The following is an 18,676-nucleotide window of genomic DNA, read 5'->3' on the forward strand; positions in this document are numbered from 1 at the left end:
GGAACATGAGTGATCATGAGTGACTTTCAACAATAAATGTGTACTGTAGTCTTCTTCATGGAAAAATAAGACATCCCCTGAAAATAAGACCTAGTGTGTTTTTGGGAGCCAAAAAAATATAAGACAGTGTCTTATTTTCGGGGAAACACGGTATATATAATCGAATGTGACATACTGCTTGTAACAGAAAATGCAGCATGAAAACATTTAAGGACCTTCTGTGACAAGTCATCAGTTATAGAATACCATGTAATTTTTTCACTTGTAGTACACATCTGGAGTCCAATGTCTGGGTCACATTGCTTACATATTGCTGCAAATTCTAAAATTGAATTAATTCTGCTTTATAATGCAGTAAAAGTTCCTTTCTCGTGTAAAGCTGTATTCGCAACTTTGCAGTGTTGTGTAGTGTGTTACAAAATAAAATAAAATTCTAAAAACTGCAGCTCAGCTAAATGTAGGTGTATTTGAAAAAACTTATTTCAATGATCATTCTTAGGGTTGCCATTACTGACTTGCTTTTGAATTTCTATTTTTATTGGGTTTTATTTTTACTAGCTTCGTTTCCTAAAAACATTTTTTATTTTAATTTGACAAATAAAAGGTATGTAACAAACACAGAACAACATAATCTTGTTACAAAATTCATATATGTTACAAAAGTAATATAGAACAAAACATGAATAACTTGCCTATCATGCATCTTTTGTAGTTCTTGGCAAACATATCAATGCTTTAGTTAGCTTCAGTTCTGAATCAATGATCTGCAACCTATTAATCAATTTATAATGTCGGGGAAACGTCAGAATTCCTGTTCTTCATACTTGTTCTAGATTAGAAATTCAAAGTACTGAAGCCAGAAATCCAACATGACAGACAGGCACAAAGTCTCCTATGCCAAAATGTTTTTGTTTTTTATTTGGACAAAGGGTTACTTTTGATTTAAATGTAACGGTCAGCCTTTTGCTGATATTTCTGTAACGAATGGCTTATATTTCAAAGATCACTGTCCCTGGTGTAGGTCATCTTCTCCTAAATGTCTGTTAAGACATTTGAATCGCTCTCAAATCATTGAGATGTCTAATTGCATGTGGTACAGTAATGATAGCAGAATAATTTTTATAATGACCACTTTTAGTTAATATTTATGGTTAGGCATCTATTGTTCTTAGGTACAGATGAACATTTCTACTTGGTAAGGATTTTCATTTACTGTGATAATAATGCAGTTTTTATAAAATGATTTGACTTGCACATTAAAAGATACATTCTATCTAAATAATAATCTTTTATTTTAGGATTTATACTACAGTCGTACAAATGTACTTTAATACCATGGTTAGAGAATTTCCTTGGAACTAGGAAAAACTACTGAATAGTGTAAATCCATTCCCTCCCAGTTCTATAAGTGACTTTTCTTGTCTCTGTTAAATCTTCTTCTCACTCAGCCCTGTCAGGAAGGGCGCTGAATGTGATTTAAAAGAATAATTATATGGTTGGCTATAACTAGTCAGCTAGAAATCAGCAAGTCTTCATTCATAATGATAAGTTGTTTGATGGGACTTCCCACCAGACTTATAGTGTGATAGTATGACAAACCTGACAGTTTTAACTTTTTATTACTGTTTACAATAAGTGTTTTATTGTTTGTTGTGGGCCCTTATCAGAGAAATCCCTATCTGAAATGCACACAAAGTAATATAAAATCCTCTTCATTGGGGTCTCTGCAGACAGACAGAAATTTGGCTCTCCCTGTCCTCTATTTTATTCAAAGGTGTAGAGTTCTACTTTAAATGTGTATGTCCTTGATCATCATGAGCTGGAAGATATAGTAGTAAAAAAATATTAAATATAATCATTCAGTGAAAAAAAAAAACAAAAAAAAACCCTTGCAGTAAGAATAATTACGTTATAGGTATCATTATATGTATGTGTATAAAGTGAGCCTCCTACCCTCCCCCCCTTTGGGTTACTTTTTTCCTACACTTCTATAGGTTTGTTTTTTGTTGTTACCTTTACACTGTTGAATGTAAATCTTAAAGCCTATGGCCTGTCATCACCCAATTTAAGCATCTGGGTCATTCAGTGGTACCAAGGGGGTGTCTGCAGTACAATATATATATATTGTAGTTGGAGGAAGTCCTATGGCAAACCTAAGGACTCAAGACCCAAAACCCAGTAGATTGGTGGTTATATTCATACAAATGTGCATGTATATATAGAGTTCCATAAAATTTTGTTTTATTGGTTGCCTAGTTCATTGATCGTTGCTAACACAATGGATACCTTACAAGGTGAGATGTTGGCTTCTCTAGAAGATTAGTGTTTATTACAATCATTTAGTAGAAGCAACCAGTAAAAAATGCTTATGTAATACCACTGCCTTGAGCAACAGCTTAAAGACGTGTCAGGGACATGCTTTGCAGATGTTCTAATGTACCTTTGCTGCAACTTCTTTATGTGAAACCAAAAAAAAAATAGCAAATATGAAAAGAAAAAGAAAAAAAGAGCTGCTTTTTGACCAGGCTCTTCTGACCAAAAACACTTTTAACACTGGTTAAATGAAAAATCACTAAACAAGAGACAATCCAAATGACTCTGAATGTCCTATGCTTGTCTATCCAAAGCACACAATGATTACTGTACACAATGATTATTGTACACAAAAGGCTCTGTTTATGGTGCCGTCTGCAGAATACCTGGAGGTGTTTGCACAGTATTCAAGCTCACTTGACATTTAATCTATGTATTTGGTGAACATAGACTTTTATCGTACTGTGTGATGAGTGGACTGTAGAGTTTGTCTGAGAATGGTATTCTAGTGTTTATCTATTTTAGAAATTCAGTGCTATTGCCTAATACTAGCTGATATTAGAAACATATTTTGCCCAGGTGAATATTTGTTACAAATGGTCTGTTGAAAAAGATGCAAATTCTACCTGACAGCAACCTTGTGGTTAAGACTACCATGAGCTACAATTTCTGTGTCTAGAGTTAAAAAATCCAGGTGAGCGATTCGTTTATTATGGAGCCTTCATCCAGAGGTAAATTGTATCTGTTCATCTAAGTGAAATCTAGATCACATCTAAACTTGAACATGTTTAAAAGGAGGCAAAAACAGTAAAAAAATACACTGTATAAACTGTTTGCAAGTGTTTGTGTGTGCTTCATTTTTCTTAAAGAGTCAAAGACCTATTTACTATTTTTTTATTACTATTACTACTATTTTACAATTTACCACTTTTTCCTGTAGGCTCTACACAGCTGATCCCTTTTCCTAAAACAAAATTGCCATTCTTTGTTCTTTGCTGAAAAGGCCAACTTGGTCAAGCCTAGTGCTTAGGCAAAGTCACATGTCAGGGATTACTAATATTGCTAAAACTCGGGGAATTGGAAGAAAAAGGGTAGATAATTTTTCAGGATAGTCACAAGTAACCTTACTAGATATTCCTTAAACTAGGAAATTGTTATCTTTTAAATCTTTATAAATGTTGACTAAATAGATTCCAGTGACTTCACATCATGCATCACGTATATCGGGCAAGAATCTGGCGTGTGTACAGCGCGCGTCGTTCATAGTCCGTGGATCTGTCCTGGCGGATCCACGGACGATGAACAACGAGCGATCCTTATGCAAGGGAAGGGGGAGAGCGCACAGCAGGGTGCCGCTCCGTCGCTCTCCCCCTCCCCTCTCCATAGAGCAGAACGATGCTGTATGTACAGCACTCGTTCATGCATCGTGCAGTTCTTATCGTTGGAAAGGATCGTGAAAGATCCTTTCCAACGACAAGAATTGCACGTGTGTATGCGGCTTTAGGCAGAGAGCACCTACAGGAAGCAGCCAGTTTTTTGTGCCATGGCAAAATTTAAGTGCAGAGTATTTTTTGAAAAAAGGAATTATCATTTTTATTTTTTCTTCCCCTAGATTTTAAAGCACGTTCTATGATACAGTTACTTTTTTTTTTTTTTTTTTTTTTGTGGTGGTACAGTGGTTGATTGCTATACATTAATGAAACCTAATGTGACTTTTTATGTGTGCTTTAGTAATCTGTCAAAAGTAGTATTAAGTTGAAAAGTGTCTTAAAGCTAACAGTTCCGAAGGATAATGTAAGTTTTCTACCAAAAATGGTAGAAAAAAATACTTACTTAATCCTTTGCCAATTGAAATCCCAACCCCAAATTTGTAAAATGATGTTTCCATTTCAATTATTCCTCCCACTGACCTCCACACTACTTTAGGAAATAGTAGACCCAACTCATTTAAAACTTTAAACTTTTTCATTGACCTCAGGCTTTATCAGAAGTTTCTGTTCTGCTCCTAGGCAGCCTTGTTTAAGCAAATAGTTTCTAATAAATAGATTGGTTGCAGTGTAACTGTAGCAGGCACTAAAGGGTGTGGTAGGTACACTGTGATCCCCACATGCCGCTTATGTCTTCATTTATATTCTATTTTCAAAAATATCACTTTTTACATAATCTGAAAGAATCCAAACAGGTAAAACAGTAAATGAAGTAGTTGTGATATAAAAAGACATGTCCTAATTATTTAACTGAATCATTTGATTATGACTATAAAGAACTAGTAATGTGGATGACAGTGAAGTCATGGAATAAATATAAATTGTTTTCCTAGTATCTAGATCACTTCTACCAAGCAGCGGTTCCTCTCTAAGAGCCTGCAATGCGTCTCGCTCTCCTCTAACCTTGAAACTGATAAGGTTCAGAATAGCAGGAAACTTCTGTCCCCTTCATCCAGTGTCCTGATGGAATTGTATCAAAAACAAATACATTTTTTAATTCATTTTTGGCTTATTTAAAAGCCAGTTTTATGATCAATTTGCAGTGTACAGTAACCTGAGCCACCAAATTACTGTTCTTGATTTTAATAAACCTAAAATAATAAATATCAGCAAAGTAGCAAAAGATCTACTATTTAAACATGGAGAACATATTCTATTCATCAAAGAAAATCTGCAAGGGACAACCATGCTTTTTAAAAGTAAACCTACAGTTTAGAAAAGGGAGCACTTAGAATAGGCTCCAGTTTAACTAAACTGCTTCTGCCTGTAACTTTGTATCACAGACCCTCTTCAATGCCAAACATTTGAAAACCTATTAAAGACACACTATAGATAATGCATTGAAGCGATTAAAAAAACACAAGAAAAAGTGGAATATACAGCGGCTTACACATTCTCACTAGATGCAGGTAACTGCATCAGTTTTCTTTTTTTAATCTTTATCATTTTTCACATGGTGATCCTGCTAGTAGCACATTTCCTGTCCTAGAATGACAATACTGTTCCATAGATGCATTGGGCTTGATTTATTAAAGTTCTCCAAGGCTGGGGAGGATACACTATCATCAGTGATGCTGGGTGATCCAGCAAACCTGGAATGTATCTGGTCCAGGATTCAAAACATTTGCTAGCAAATTACTTGGAAATAATCCATTCCAGGTTTGCTGGATCACCCAGCTTTACTGATAAACGTGTATCTTCTCCAGCCATGGAAAGCTTTAATAAATCATGCCCATTGAGTCATTGTCACCTTAGATCATACGGGATTCTTTTTAAATAATACTATATTATGAACAAAGTGATCAGAAGACAACAGATGGTTTTATTTCAGTTTCCTCAGCAAATCACCTTGAGAACTGAGACCACATCACTGAATTCCACTTTTACTGTGAGTGGTTGTTAGCATAGTAAAATGTAAATATGCCTCTTCCCGTTTGCTAGATTAGTTGCCTGGCCACAAGGTGATTTTGACTTTGATAGATAGGAACAAATGGTGCTGGCACCGTGCCGTGTTCTTTGTATTAGATTGGCAGCCTTCTACATGGTGCTTTGAAACATCAACTGTGGACCACAGGCATGTATTTTTTCTTTTTCAAATTTTAGCAGCGACTGACTGATAAGATAGGAGAAATCCGCATGCAGTAAAATGTATGAACATAATGTATTACCAAGATTTTTTATATAATTGCTTTTGTCATGGCAGCTGATTGTGGTTATGCTGGATACAGTACAGTAACATTTTCAAGGGTTGTGGGAGCCTGAAACTGTGGCTTGTGCATTGACTTTACTGTTATTCTTCAAAATGTGATTCCCAGTCTGCTTTTAGCATACCAATTATTAAATGGACGTTGGCAGTCTTGATAGAAATGTTATCAAGCTACATCCTATAAAGCTCTGTTGTCTTTCAGCTTACATTTCTTGTATACATTTGTCTTCAATTGGAAAAGTTAATTACATTTTCTGTAGACCCATTGTAATAGCAGAACATGTATAGTACCAGAAAGAGTTGTAATGGAAATCTGTAAAAGCAGACGTTTGTCCACGACTATGGCAAGAAGGATCCCCCCATTGTAGTATTTAGGGATTTACCTTTAAAATGCATATCTAAACCAAAAAACAGAAATGTAATCATTTGAAACCTTACCCTCCTTAGACACAGTGGATGCACCATCTCTGTCATTGGGCTTGATTTATGAAAGCTCACCAATGCTGGAGAGGATACACTTTCATCTGTTAAGCTGGGTGATCCAGCAAACCTGGAATGGATTTCCTAAAAGTCATTTGCTATTTGTTAGCAAATGTTTTCAATCCTAGACCATATCCATTTCATGTTTGCTGGATTACCCAGCTTCACTCTTGAAAGTGTATCCTCTCCAGCCTTGAAGAGTCTTCACAAATCAGGCCCAATGTATATATGGAATTCAACTATTGGTTGGTTGGCCAACTATAAACATGTCTTCCTCTTTTCATCTCCATTACATGGGGAGCAGTGGAATTTGTAGTTTACAGTAGATAGCTTCAGAAGTGGAGATAATAACGTTATTGGATGTATCAGTTCACCTCACATGAAGTGACAATGAAGCCGAATGTATTTCTGTGTTTTCTTTGTCTTAGCCTTTGAAATAAAAATCAATGCGGACCCTGCGCCTGTGGACTAATAAGCTGCTATGCTTATGTAATAATTTTTTGGTTTTGTTTTAAGGTATTGTTTTTTTGTCTTTGTTGGTAATTCATTTAAAAGCTGTACTATCTAATTATATTGTGGATGTTTGGTTGCCTTGTTTTAATCCCACCCTTACTGATGTACTATATGATTGCAGATATTTACATTTAGGTTTTATCAGTTAAGCTCAACATTCCATATACATTGTGTGACTCCAGTACTTTGTACACTTCATGGAGTGATGTATCTGGCCACTCAGACTGTATATTCGTCATCACCTTATCTTACTATAATTGTCTAATGATCAAAGTCTAAGAAGCTGTGAAAAGGGTTCATGTATTGTATTTATGATGAGACTTTACATAAACATGTATTCAGAGTTTCATGTCACTGAGCCCCACAAGTTTATTTTACCTGATTGTTATTTTATTCATCATTCTATGGTAAAAAGTTTAGTTCACAAAGAGAATTTACATATAGTAGGTGTGTATTGCTATTTTTCACATTAAATGCTCATTAACTCCTACAACCCAAATGTTCTTATAAAGTATTTTATCACCACCCTAAACCAATATTATCTGTACCTCACATTTTAGGCTGTGTCAAATTAAAAGTACTGCAATGTAAAGGAATACAGTGCTTTCTATTCTTCAGTAGCTGTTGCTGTACTGGTAAAATACCTGTCGTTCCTACCAGGAGAACTCAGATAAGGGTGACAACGTTGGATTCTTTCTTTTGAATTCTGCACAGCACTGTTTCCTTCTGCATGTAGGTTTGACAAAGGCTGCTCCACTCCTCTTCCCTTGTGATTTCCCATTACTCCTGCAGCAGAGAAAGGTAGTTAAGTCTTCTTCTGCCCACCCATAGTCCTGGCCAAATCAGAGGGTGCTATCATTTGACTTGACTTAGAAAAGGAATTAGGAAGCATTTGAGAATTGTAACATATACAAAATTCATTATTGTAAAACCCGCAGTGAAAGATCGAATAGATTAGGTAGGTTTACCAAGCAATAATCCTAGTGAATTGATGTTTACAAATTCTATAAGCAATGTACACACAGTTCACGTAAAATACGTAAAAGTAAAATCAGTGTATCCATGCAACAATGGCTTAAGTCAAATACGAATTACTATTAGTCCAGACATAGGGTTTTTTTTGGCAACAAAGTATTGTATTAAAGATAAACGCTCAAAATACAATGTATTGTATTTTGAGCATTTATCAATAATACAATACTTTGTTGCCAAAAAAAAATCCCCTGTCTGGACTAATTTCTTATACTATTTATATTTGGGGTTGGCACACTCCCCCTTTTGGAAATGGCATGTTTTCTTATACCCGTTAGGGACATAGCCACTATGTAATCTCTTCCCTGTTTACATCAAATACCATTTACATTTTCAGTCAAAAAATTATGTTGTGAATAACCATTTAGTGAAGGCAAATGTAGTTCAACAGATATCCATTTGGGTCACCAACCAGCTGGATAGTTAGTGTAGTCTTCATATGGGCACTGATATCACCTGGCTCAATATGTGGAAGACTAGCATTGGTTATTAGATCATTATAATATCATCATATTGTAAAGTATGTCATGCTTTTGTAAAGTGGATCAGAATGTCTTTTTTTTTTTTTTTTATTAATGTATATTTTACTGTTTTTTTTTTTTTACTGTATGTTTTATATTTTTTATGGTAAAGGTATGGTACTTACATAAGTAAGAAGTCACAGTGAGTCCAAAAGTTGGCATACAGATCTACACCCTCCTAGTATTTACTAGCTTGTAATAAGTCTGATCATTTGACTTAATTTCCCATAAGCTTCTTTTATAATCAGATGTTACTGGAGACCTTCCCTGCATCCACAGCATCATTTCCCGGCCAGTCAGTCTCCATGGAAACTCCTAAGCAAAGTGATGTGCAGGGACCAGAGCGGAGGGGTTGTGCAGCAGGCAGTGGTGGTGTGTGGCCCTGACGTCAGCATCTCGGCCTATTGATAGGGCAATCATGCCAACTCCCATCCAGGATGCTTCAACACTGTTTCTTGATGAAAGCATGCTGCCTACTGCAGGATTTTAAACTCGTCTCCTGTGATTTTCATTTGTCTTTTTATATCGTTTTCTTTCACACGTGTCTTCATTTTTTGGAAGATGTATTTGATGGTGTCATTGTCCTATGAAGATTTTTGGATACCAGAGCATGGTGAAAACAGACAGGCCTGGTTGCGCTTCACCTGACCTCGGAAAGGCAATAGTCAGTCGATTAATAGATGCAATAGAGAACACTGACTATGCAGAAATTTATAGAGCAGGATTACTACGAGCTGGACTGGTGCTACGACGACTGTGCAGATGGTAATAATGCTTTATCCTGGTAATTTGGGATCCTGTGTCTTCTGTGTAATGCCTGCTGTTTTATCATAACAATGAATGAAGGATATCTGTGTTACAGATTAAAAACCTGTATCTAACGATGCGTTCTTTACTGGTACTTGATTTTGTAGCCTAGCATGAAAGGGGTAATCAACAGATCTCTAGGTGGTGATGAGTGAATCTAATTTTACCATGTGAGGTTATTTTAGTGAAAGAATGATGAAGAGGCACATAAATAGGTTTGGTATATTATACTCGTCCTAATTCTATGCCAATTATTTTTTTGAATATTGAACAGACAGTTACCAAGAAGTATCTTATCCTTGATTCAATGTGGGTTAAACAATACGCTATAGTGATGTGTAGTTACCAAATATGACAAGCTCTTGTATATGATGAGTTTTGTATAAGCTGATTTGAATGTCATTTGGCTTTTGATAATGTGGTCCTGCATGCTGTCATTCTGCATTTGCTAATCTGATGTAATATCTTTGTGAGTTGCAAGAGCATCCTGCAATCTATTGCAGTGGGATTTTAGTATCTGCCCATAAACATAATTAAGTGCATAGGAATTTGCACATGGGATCAGCATGTATTTTTCATGTTATGGTGATTTTCCATTTTAGAAGTTATTTGTGCTAAATGTTCTTTTCATAAACCATAATGAAACGCGTGGGCTCAGACTACGGCATAGACAATGGTGGCATCTTTCTGCTATTTAAATACTGTAATGGCAACTCACACCTTACAAGCTGCAATTATACGTAACTTTAGAAAGATCAGGCCCAACTAAATAGTCAATTCATCTATTCTCTTTAAATCACCAGTATCACTTAGGTATGTCCTCAACACCTAACATACCCATGGTACAAATGAATGTGGAATGTATGAAATGTGGTTGGACAACAGATGTTTTTCTTCATGCTTAGAGATTTTTTGTTGCTTGGCTTTATAATTGCTATACCCAAAAAAAGTCATCCTTCTTCTTTTGCTTCACCATATGTGTTATACGCCTATTATAGAGAACATACACATACTTACTATTTAAATGGGACATCTTGAGTTCAGGTGAGTTCACTTTAACCATTCATTTATGAAGATTTTATGGGTACAAAACATTTGTTTGTCCTTCCTCCTTGTGTAGGAAGCTAGCATTACTTTTTCTTCAACTTATGTACAACATGTGGGACACTGTAAATATGTGATGTCAAGTAGGGAAATCTTTGGGTAGTCCAGCAGGATAGGGTGAAGGCTGCAAAAACAGGAATAGGGGAAATAAATACATTGTTTAAGCATTTTCAGACTACTACAATTTGTGATACAGTAGCTATACTGAGGTCTCACCCCACAAATCTCATTGAGCCTTGGGCACATATGACCATCTTGATGATTCACTGTTGTCCTTGCATGAACCTCTTCTTGTAGGTACTAACCATTGCACACTGGAAATCCCTATAAGAGTTTTTATAATCCTCTGTCCCCATCATCCAGCTATCATTTATTTTGTCAGTGTTGATTATATCCTTATTTGCCATTTTGTCCTGCTTCTAACACATTACCTTCAAAAAATTGATTGTTCGCCAAATTTATCTCCCCTTGACAATTGCCATTGTAATGAGATATCCAATGCTATTCACAATAGGCCTGATTCATTAAAGCTCTCCAAGATAGATCATCATGGAAGAATTTGGTTGATCCAGCAAACCTGCAATGGATCCATTCCTAGTTTGTCAGATCACCCAGGTTCACTGATGAAAGTGTATCTTCTCCAGTCTTGGAGAGCTTTATTAAATCAGGCCCATTATATCATTAGGAGAACAGAAGATTTTTGCACGTCACCAATGTTGTCTATGAATGGGTGAAGTTTCCACAAGGTAAATCAAGAACAAATCTGATGCAGGTCCACTTTGAGGCTAATCGTATATGTTCTCCTTTAGATTTTCCAACGACAATATGGTATGCTCCAATCTGATTGGATATCTGGATATGAGAAAACTTTTGCATTTGAAGTAAATCTGAAGAGAAATTAGCAACCAACCGATTGTCAGAAACTGGATGCGGATAGATGAGATTTGTTTGTAAAATAAAATGAAAGTCCTGTTCTTTTGTTTGACTGATGAAATTTGATTGGAATTCCTATCACTTTCTATGCAAAAGACATAATTGGAGGGGCAGAATATTCTACATGGGCGTGCAGTATTTTATGACTTCCGACCAAATGATTACAGATCTGATTGGTCAGCCGAGCTATAAATTGGCAGTGGATCTTCCTGTATGTATGCCAAAGGGAGATTATGCAAAGACTGTAAAATCAGATTGAAATGTGTGTGACTACTTACATGGCCCACCCACTTCCATATTTCTGTGTACATTTTAACACCCTTTTCTTACCTTTTTTATATATTCAGTGATTGGGTTTTACTGTGAAACATTAGAAATCCTCAAATATTACAGATGGCTATTGAATGTTTGTCATGAATCCAGGGATTCTGTAACCATGGAAACAAAGGACAGACCTAGTCCTCAGTCATATTAATGAACTGTATTCAGTATTGTGATCCATTTACATTGTTTTTAATGCAATCTCCAGTTTAGGAAGAACATGATTTTGTTTATTGGAGATTTTATTTCTCATGTTCATGGCTGCTTCTTCCAGTGTGCTGTTCTGGGCCTCAGCTTTTACCCAAATATATTTTGAAATGGTAAAGGGTAAAAGTACCCAGCTCAATATGTTTTGTCGTTAATAGACATGCTAATAGTCGGTCCGCTATAGATTTTCAATATGCATGTAAATGAAAAGATTAAAGCCTTGTGTAAAGGTTTATATAGCTTAATCAGTAATCCTTCTCCTTCACCTCTTAAACACTAAGCTTCTTCGATTAAGTGCTACATAAAATTAAGCCTTATACAGATGCTAGATTTTTTTAGGTGAAACATTATTTGTATTTGCCTGGAGTGAAAACCTAGCTCTAGTACACCTGCCCTGCGAATGACCGCCATTGTTTACTATCAGGAGGGACACAGCGGAGTTCTTCTTGTTTGTTGTTCCCCCTCCTCTCTCCATAGAACAGAACAACGCTGTCTGTACATCACTCATTTATTCTACTGTCACGGGAAATAATCACTACCAATTGTTTCCATCAATTATAACCAAGCGTTTGAGTAAGGAGGTCACATACATACCTGAGGATTGTTCTTTTTACAACTAAACCCAACACAACATAATGCTATTTCATACAAAGTAAACTCACTGAATTTAAATAGCATATTTATTAAAAAAAGAAACATTAAAAAGAGTGGATCCCACCTCTCCACATTATATCTTATATATTATACCTTAAACCGCCAAAGGAAAGATGATGCTGTTGTAAAGAAAAATTCTGCATGCAATTTTATTTTTTTTTAAAGAAAAAAAAATAATTCCTGAATTATTTTGCCACAAACAATCCCATAGACATAAAAACTGCAAAACAAGAAAGTTTTAAAAACCGAAACTTCATTCATTTTATTTTCTGCATAGAATATAAACACACTGCTAATAATTAGTCTTAAACTAACGAAAAATAATTTTATGACCTTGTGAACTTTTTAGAAGCCATTGACTTTTAAAACTATAGGTTGGGATATATAATGTGCAACACAATTTACAGAGTACAGAAGCTAATAACCACACAACATTCAGCTTAGTGTATGGTGGATGTAGTGATTGGTGTTCGTGGATAGTAAAAAAAAGAGACACAGAGGATCCCTGTTCTGTGCTGCTGGTACTATAGCTATATACACACAGGTCAGATAATAATCGCCCACGATAAAAGGTCATGATCATCTTGGGCAAACATCTGATGTGTACAGCATGGCAGATTGATAATAAACCAATCCAGAATGACTTCTGTTCACTCATATGGAGAAGAGCACAGCAGGATGCCGCTTGCTCGTCCTCCGCCTCCCTATTCCAAAGAACAGAATATCACTGTGTGTACAGTGCTCATTCGTTCTCATGTCAAACAATCACAAACTATCGATCTGACATCCATCCATCCTCTGTATGAGGGTAATAAAGTGATCTGCAGATCCTGTTGGGCAAGAGATAACTCTACCTGTCAGTACTGAGCCACTACCATGTTTTGTAGCAAGTGTTCCAGTGGCAGTATAACATGTCCAAAACCCTATGCACACACAAATGCAGTTTAATATAACAGCTTACCACATGGTTTATGACCTTTAAATGTATCAATTATATTACAAGGAGATACATTTGACATTCTATGTGCTGTATATTAGGAAGAGAAAAAAAAGGGGCAACATATTGATTCATAGAAAATGAAAGCATTTTATAGATTATGTAAACTGTTATTTGCAAATAGATATTTATATTGTGAATTGATCATTTTTAGAAACAAGAGATACAATATTCTACACAAAATGAAGATTCATTCAGTTTGTGTATAAAGTATGCAGGGATCAGCAGTGTGTAGTATACAGCACAGCTTGCAGAGTCAGGACTATAAAAATGATCAATTCAGGGGGTCGAGGTGACTTCTCCTTGGGGACCAGTCTATGATGTTCTGAAACTACACAAACTGTTACGTACTTAGCTGGAGCGTATGTTTTATTTTGTGTAGTGCTAAAAAATAAAGGAGATTTGTTTTCCTATGTATTACTAGAATATGCAATGTACATAATCCTATTTTTTCTGGATCATGGATATGACCACAAATACATAATAAAAGTGTACAATATGTTGTCCATACTTGGCAAACAAATGTCTGTATTTTTGTTAACCTGTTAATGGTTTAAATTTCAGTGCCAGAAATCCATACATAAAAGAGAACAATTTTTTTCTTGGACTAGATTAGGATGCTGCTGAATGTAATAACATAACACCCCAGACACACAAGATATCTGTTCTAATATGCTACAGATAAAAGCACATGGTTTATTGTTCTAAAAGAGGAACGCCCAGTACTGCAGTCTTCTTTATTCTGAACCACAGATAGTGTTTATTCAGGCAAAGCAGTTCTATAATAATAATAACCCATTGTTTCTCTTTCAGGATGTTGTATATGATTTAGAATTTGCTAGTAGAATGTTATAGTAGACATACAGGTGTCCTTATCCTATATGTAGCATCACATTTAAATCTTTGCCTTTCCAGGACAAGTGTAGTGTAGTAACAATGCTGCCCTACATCCCATATAAAATAAATATGTGGACTTCACATTATTTGCATGTTTTGCAGAACAGACAAATGTGTATCAATGATAATAAATACTATGTGATTCAATGGAAAAAGACACGACAACCTTGTACTGCCTTTGTAAACCATACCAGACAGAAAAGATTGAGTATTTTATGATCCTGGGGTCCATAATACAAATTCTAGAGTTCAAGTGTACTTGTAGCCAGGAGGTATACCTAAATTATAGGGTAAGAACTGGCAGGGACACTTGGATTGTTTTGGGTGGAGGAGGACTAGAACAAAGCCTGTTTTTTGTTGTTGTTTTATTGCTTCCTTTGACAATTTAGATAAAAAACACTTTTTATTTTTAGGGTGGGGAAGACTTAAGCTGCGTACACACTTCCAATTTTTATCGTTGGAAATGAACGACGAACGATCGATTGGGCAAAAATCATTCGTAAAAAAAGTAACCAACGACGCCGACGAACGAGGATAGTCGTTGGAAATGAACGACCGGACCGGCGGATAGGATTGGACGACGATCGTTGACCATCTATCGTGTGTACGATCATTCATTGATCGTCCATGGTCTGAGCATGCGCGGTGAACGAACGTTCGCTCACTTCCTGTGGTGCACGTCACTTCCTGTATCGTTCAAACGATCGCATCTATCGTGTGTACAATATCTGCGAACAATCGTGACGTTATCTGTATGTACAGGATCGGTGCTATACGATCGTTCGCAGATATCGTGCAGGATCGTTCGTCGTTCGTTTACCAACGATAATAATTGGAAGTGTGTACGTAGCTTAAAACCATCCTAGCACATAAACGTTTTATTGCTGGCCGTCTTTGATGGCGATATGCTTCCCTTACTTCCTGTCACTGGGGCAATGTTTATACCAGAACAGTAAAGAACAAAAATCTCCCTAGTGTGACAAAGATAGCAGAAAAAAAATGTTCAGAGGCTTTAACTGCTCACTTCTCCACCCAAAACTAATAAAAATACATTTTGATTAGAGATGAATTGTTTACAAATTGTACAAATGGCTACAAAGCAGCATATCTAACAAATGGAAAATCACCAATTAAATGACTGAACTTAGTTTACCATAAATATACTTTAGGCAAAGGAAAGTTGAGAAAGGATATAGTAAGGAGAGCTCTCTTTGTGTTTCAGGGACTAGATCACTTTCGGTGGTATTGTATTCAGCAGATGACAAGTCAGCTGCTGATCACAGGAGCAAGTGATTGTCATCGAGATACGACATACTTCAAAGGACAATGCATCGAAAAAAAAAAAAAAAAAAAAAATATATATATATATATATATATATATATATATATATATTTATATATATATTTAATAATTCTTTTTAATACATAACCTTCTAGTTTGTAAGCTCTTCAGGGCAGGTTCCTTGCCTCCTCCTGTGTCACTGTGTATCTATCTGTCATTTGTAATTTAATGTACAGCGCTGTGTTATATGTTGGCGCTATATAAATCCTGTTTATTAATAACCGTTTTAGAGGGTTAAGAGTTCATTGTATTTTTACACAATATTATCTTGCCTGGTTACGATAACATCTAATTTATATTGGAAAGTTAGTCCAGGAATATTTGTTGCGCTTACAATGCTGGCATGTTCATATTCAGAGATATTAGAGCCATACAGGAAGAATACCCTGATACATACAAAATGTCAGTATTGGATTTACAGTTTTTTCTATGCTGAGGTGGTGAATAAGCAAGTAAAGTGGCAAATGGGGAAAAAGGAGAAAAAAATATCACTGCCATCTCTGCTACCCAGAAGTGCCTGTTGTCACATAATAGAGAAATTTTGGCGATACAAATGACATCAGAACACTGGTACTATTCATTTATCTAATTATAGATATTTTTATGATTCAAACCCCAATGTACAGATGTAAAATGTGATTTGAGGGTCCTGATGGACATCTTGCTCTTCTAAGTTTACCAGATTTTAGGCCATCCAAAAAAACAAATGAATAAAAACAAATATTTGCAGCCAAAAGTTAGAAAGCATCATCCCTGCAAGCAAAAATGTTGGGAGTGTCATTTCTCTAAGCTGCTGCTCACAATCTGGTTACATTGTTTCAGAATGTGATCCTTGTATCTCCTATTTGTCTGATCTGTGCTGTCAGTTGATCATAATGAAGCAGAGGATGACAACAACAGAAACATAGGGGTCTATTTATAAATGTTCCCACCCAAAATATGCAGATTTCTCACATTGGATTCAATTAGAAAAAAACGTGAATCATCAGTAAAAGCCAATCCACACATTTTCTAATTGCATCCAATGTGAAAAATGTGCACATTTGGGTGAGAACATTTTTAATTCTTCTCTGTACTCTATCCAAAAAAAATGCTCTTTATATATGCAGTGTTTAACCCAGAATATTTTTTAAGCTGGGTGGTAAGAAATTGTAGGCGGGTGGCAGGGTGGGTATTGTGACCCAACTCTTCAGTAACCAGCCAAAAACAGCCGGGTGGTCACCGAAAAGTGCCGGGTGGTCCGCCCAGCTAAAAGGGGCTGGGGAGAACACTGATATGTATAGATACGTGTTTTCTCTAATAATTGATGTTTCAGTGATGTACAGAAGCCTGGGGAGTGCCTTTGATTACGTCACCCATAGTAATATATGGGTAATTGTTCAGCGCCTGTGCTTCCTCCTGATCAGCTGGGGTTGTGATGGTAAATACTAACCTGACAGACAGCTTTCCCCAAGCCCTGACAATTGTGCAGTGGAATGTTTTGGTTCCAGTTACTTGCAGGGTTAATGATTCATTGACAAGGCAACCTGTTGTCCCACCCTCAGCAAGGTGTAGTTTCAGTATTCGCTTCCTTGCTGCAGGTTGCTATGAAACTTCCCTGGAATATACCATTCATTGTAAAGAAGGAGATGTAAATTTCAGCTTTGTACCTATTGTTTCTATGTAAAAAATATTAATAAATTGCCTTTTAGTGAGTTTTATTGTGTTCTTTGTAAAACAAAAAAAAAATCACTTTGTTTTGTAGCTGTGCAAAGGGTTTAGTTATGCAAATAGGTATGTTACAGGTGCAGCGTGTCATTTGGGTGGATCCAGTCCCTGCTGCTTACACATATGTGTCAGGGTTGATAGTGCTCAGGTTTAATCACATAGACCTTTGCTACAAGTATGTGAGTGAACGGGGATCATGCCCCACAAATGGGGCTTCCCCTGTCCGTCCGCCGTGTCATACATGTGGCCCCCAAGGGGCCAGCCAGTGTGTGCCTTTAACTATTGAAGATCCTGGCTCTCCTTCTATTACCTATGTGTCCAGTGACCCTGGAATAATTCCATTCTAATTATGTCCTTTATGGAGACATTAAATGAAGAAGAAAGCTATGAATATGACTGTGAAAGTGAGCAGGAGGCTCTTTATAATGATTCCTCTGAGCAGCTGGAGTTCATGGAAGAAGGTAAAGATAATATTGTTAGTGTTATTTTCTTTTGTGTGTGTGTTCAGGCTAGCAAAAACATTTTAGCCGGGGTTCCCTTTTTTGTATATTTTTTATTTGTAAATCATATTTTTTTTTATATAATGACATTCAAAATGTTATATATGTATATTTTATTTTTATTTTTTCTTAGGCTTTCATGCAGTTAGGTTCAGTAAGCGCTTGATTTCTTTTTGTTTGCAATATTACGTATTGCTTTTTCCACACACACACACACACTTTTTAAAACATGCAGAGAGTTAGTTGTTCTGATGAACACAACCTTGTATTTTAAATGCAGAAATTAAATGTTCTGCATTTTGGATGCATCACTTGCAGGTTCAATTTTAGGCAAATAGGATGCTTTCAAAATGCTGCACACCTGAAAATGCATGGAAACCTGCGGTACTGCACGTCTTATGGAGGCGTAAGAACCTATGAAGCCCTAAGGCACTATTTTTACAGATGTAAGGATATGTACATGTAGTAACCAGACGATAGTTTAATGAAGTTACATGAATAAAGATCAATTCTGATTTCTACAGTAAGCCCCCCCCCCCCCCCCCCCCCCCCCCCCAATTAGTCTGATTTAATTTCATAGTAGTTTATTTGTATAAAGATCTTATGTTTTGTGATCTAGTAAGAATTTACAGTTCTTTGCATTGTTAATTGGTAT

General features: G+C 36.1%; 1 protein-coding gene across 8 annotated transcripts in view; it reads left to right on the plus strand.

Annotated features, from left to right (window-relative positions):
- TRAK1 (trafficking kinesin protein 1) overlaps positions 1-18,676 on the plus strand; it is a 78,072-nt gene that overhangs the window by 18,598 nt on the left and 40,798 nt on the right. The window contains exon 1 of one of the 8 annotated variants that reach the window (XM_072412281.1): positions 8,960-9,317. The exons of 5 other annotated variants lie outside the window; for them this stretch is intronic. In XM_072412281.1, coding sequence (XP_072268382.1) covers positions 9,254-9,317 — 64 coding nt within the window. In that variant the 5' untranslated portion in view covers positions 8,960-9,253. Of the gene's footprint in view, positions 1-8,959; positions 9,318-17,678; positions 17,983-18,676 lie in introns of those variants that run through there. 2 more of the 8 variants (XM_072412286.1, XM_072412279.1) reach the window with 2 other exon arrangements.

This window comes from Pyxicephalus adspersus, chromosome 5 (assembly GCF_032062135.1).
Source record: "Pyxicephalus adspersus chromosome 5, UCB_Pads_2.0, whole genome shotgun sequence".
In the NCBI taxonomy this organism is placed as follows: Eukaryota; Metazoa; Chordata; class Amphibia; order Anura; family Pyxicephalidae; genus Pyxicephalus; species Pyxicephalus adspersus.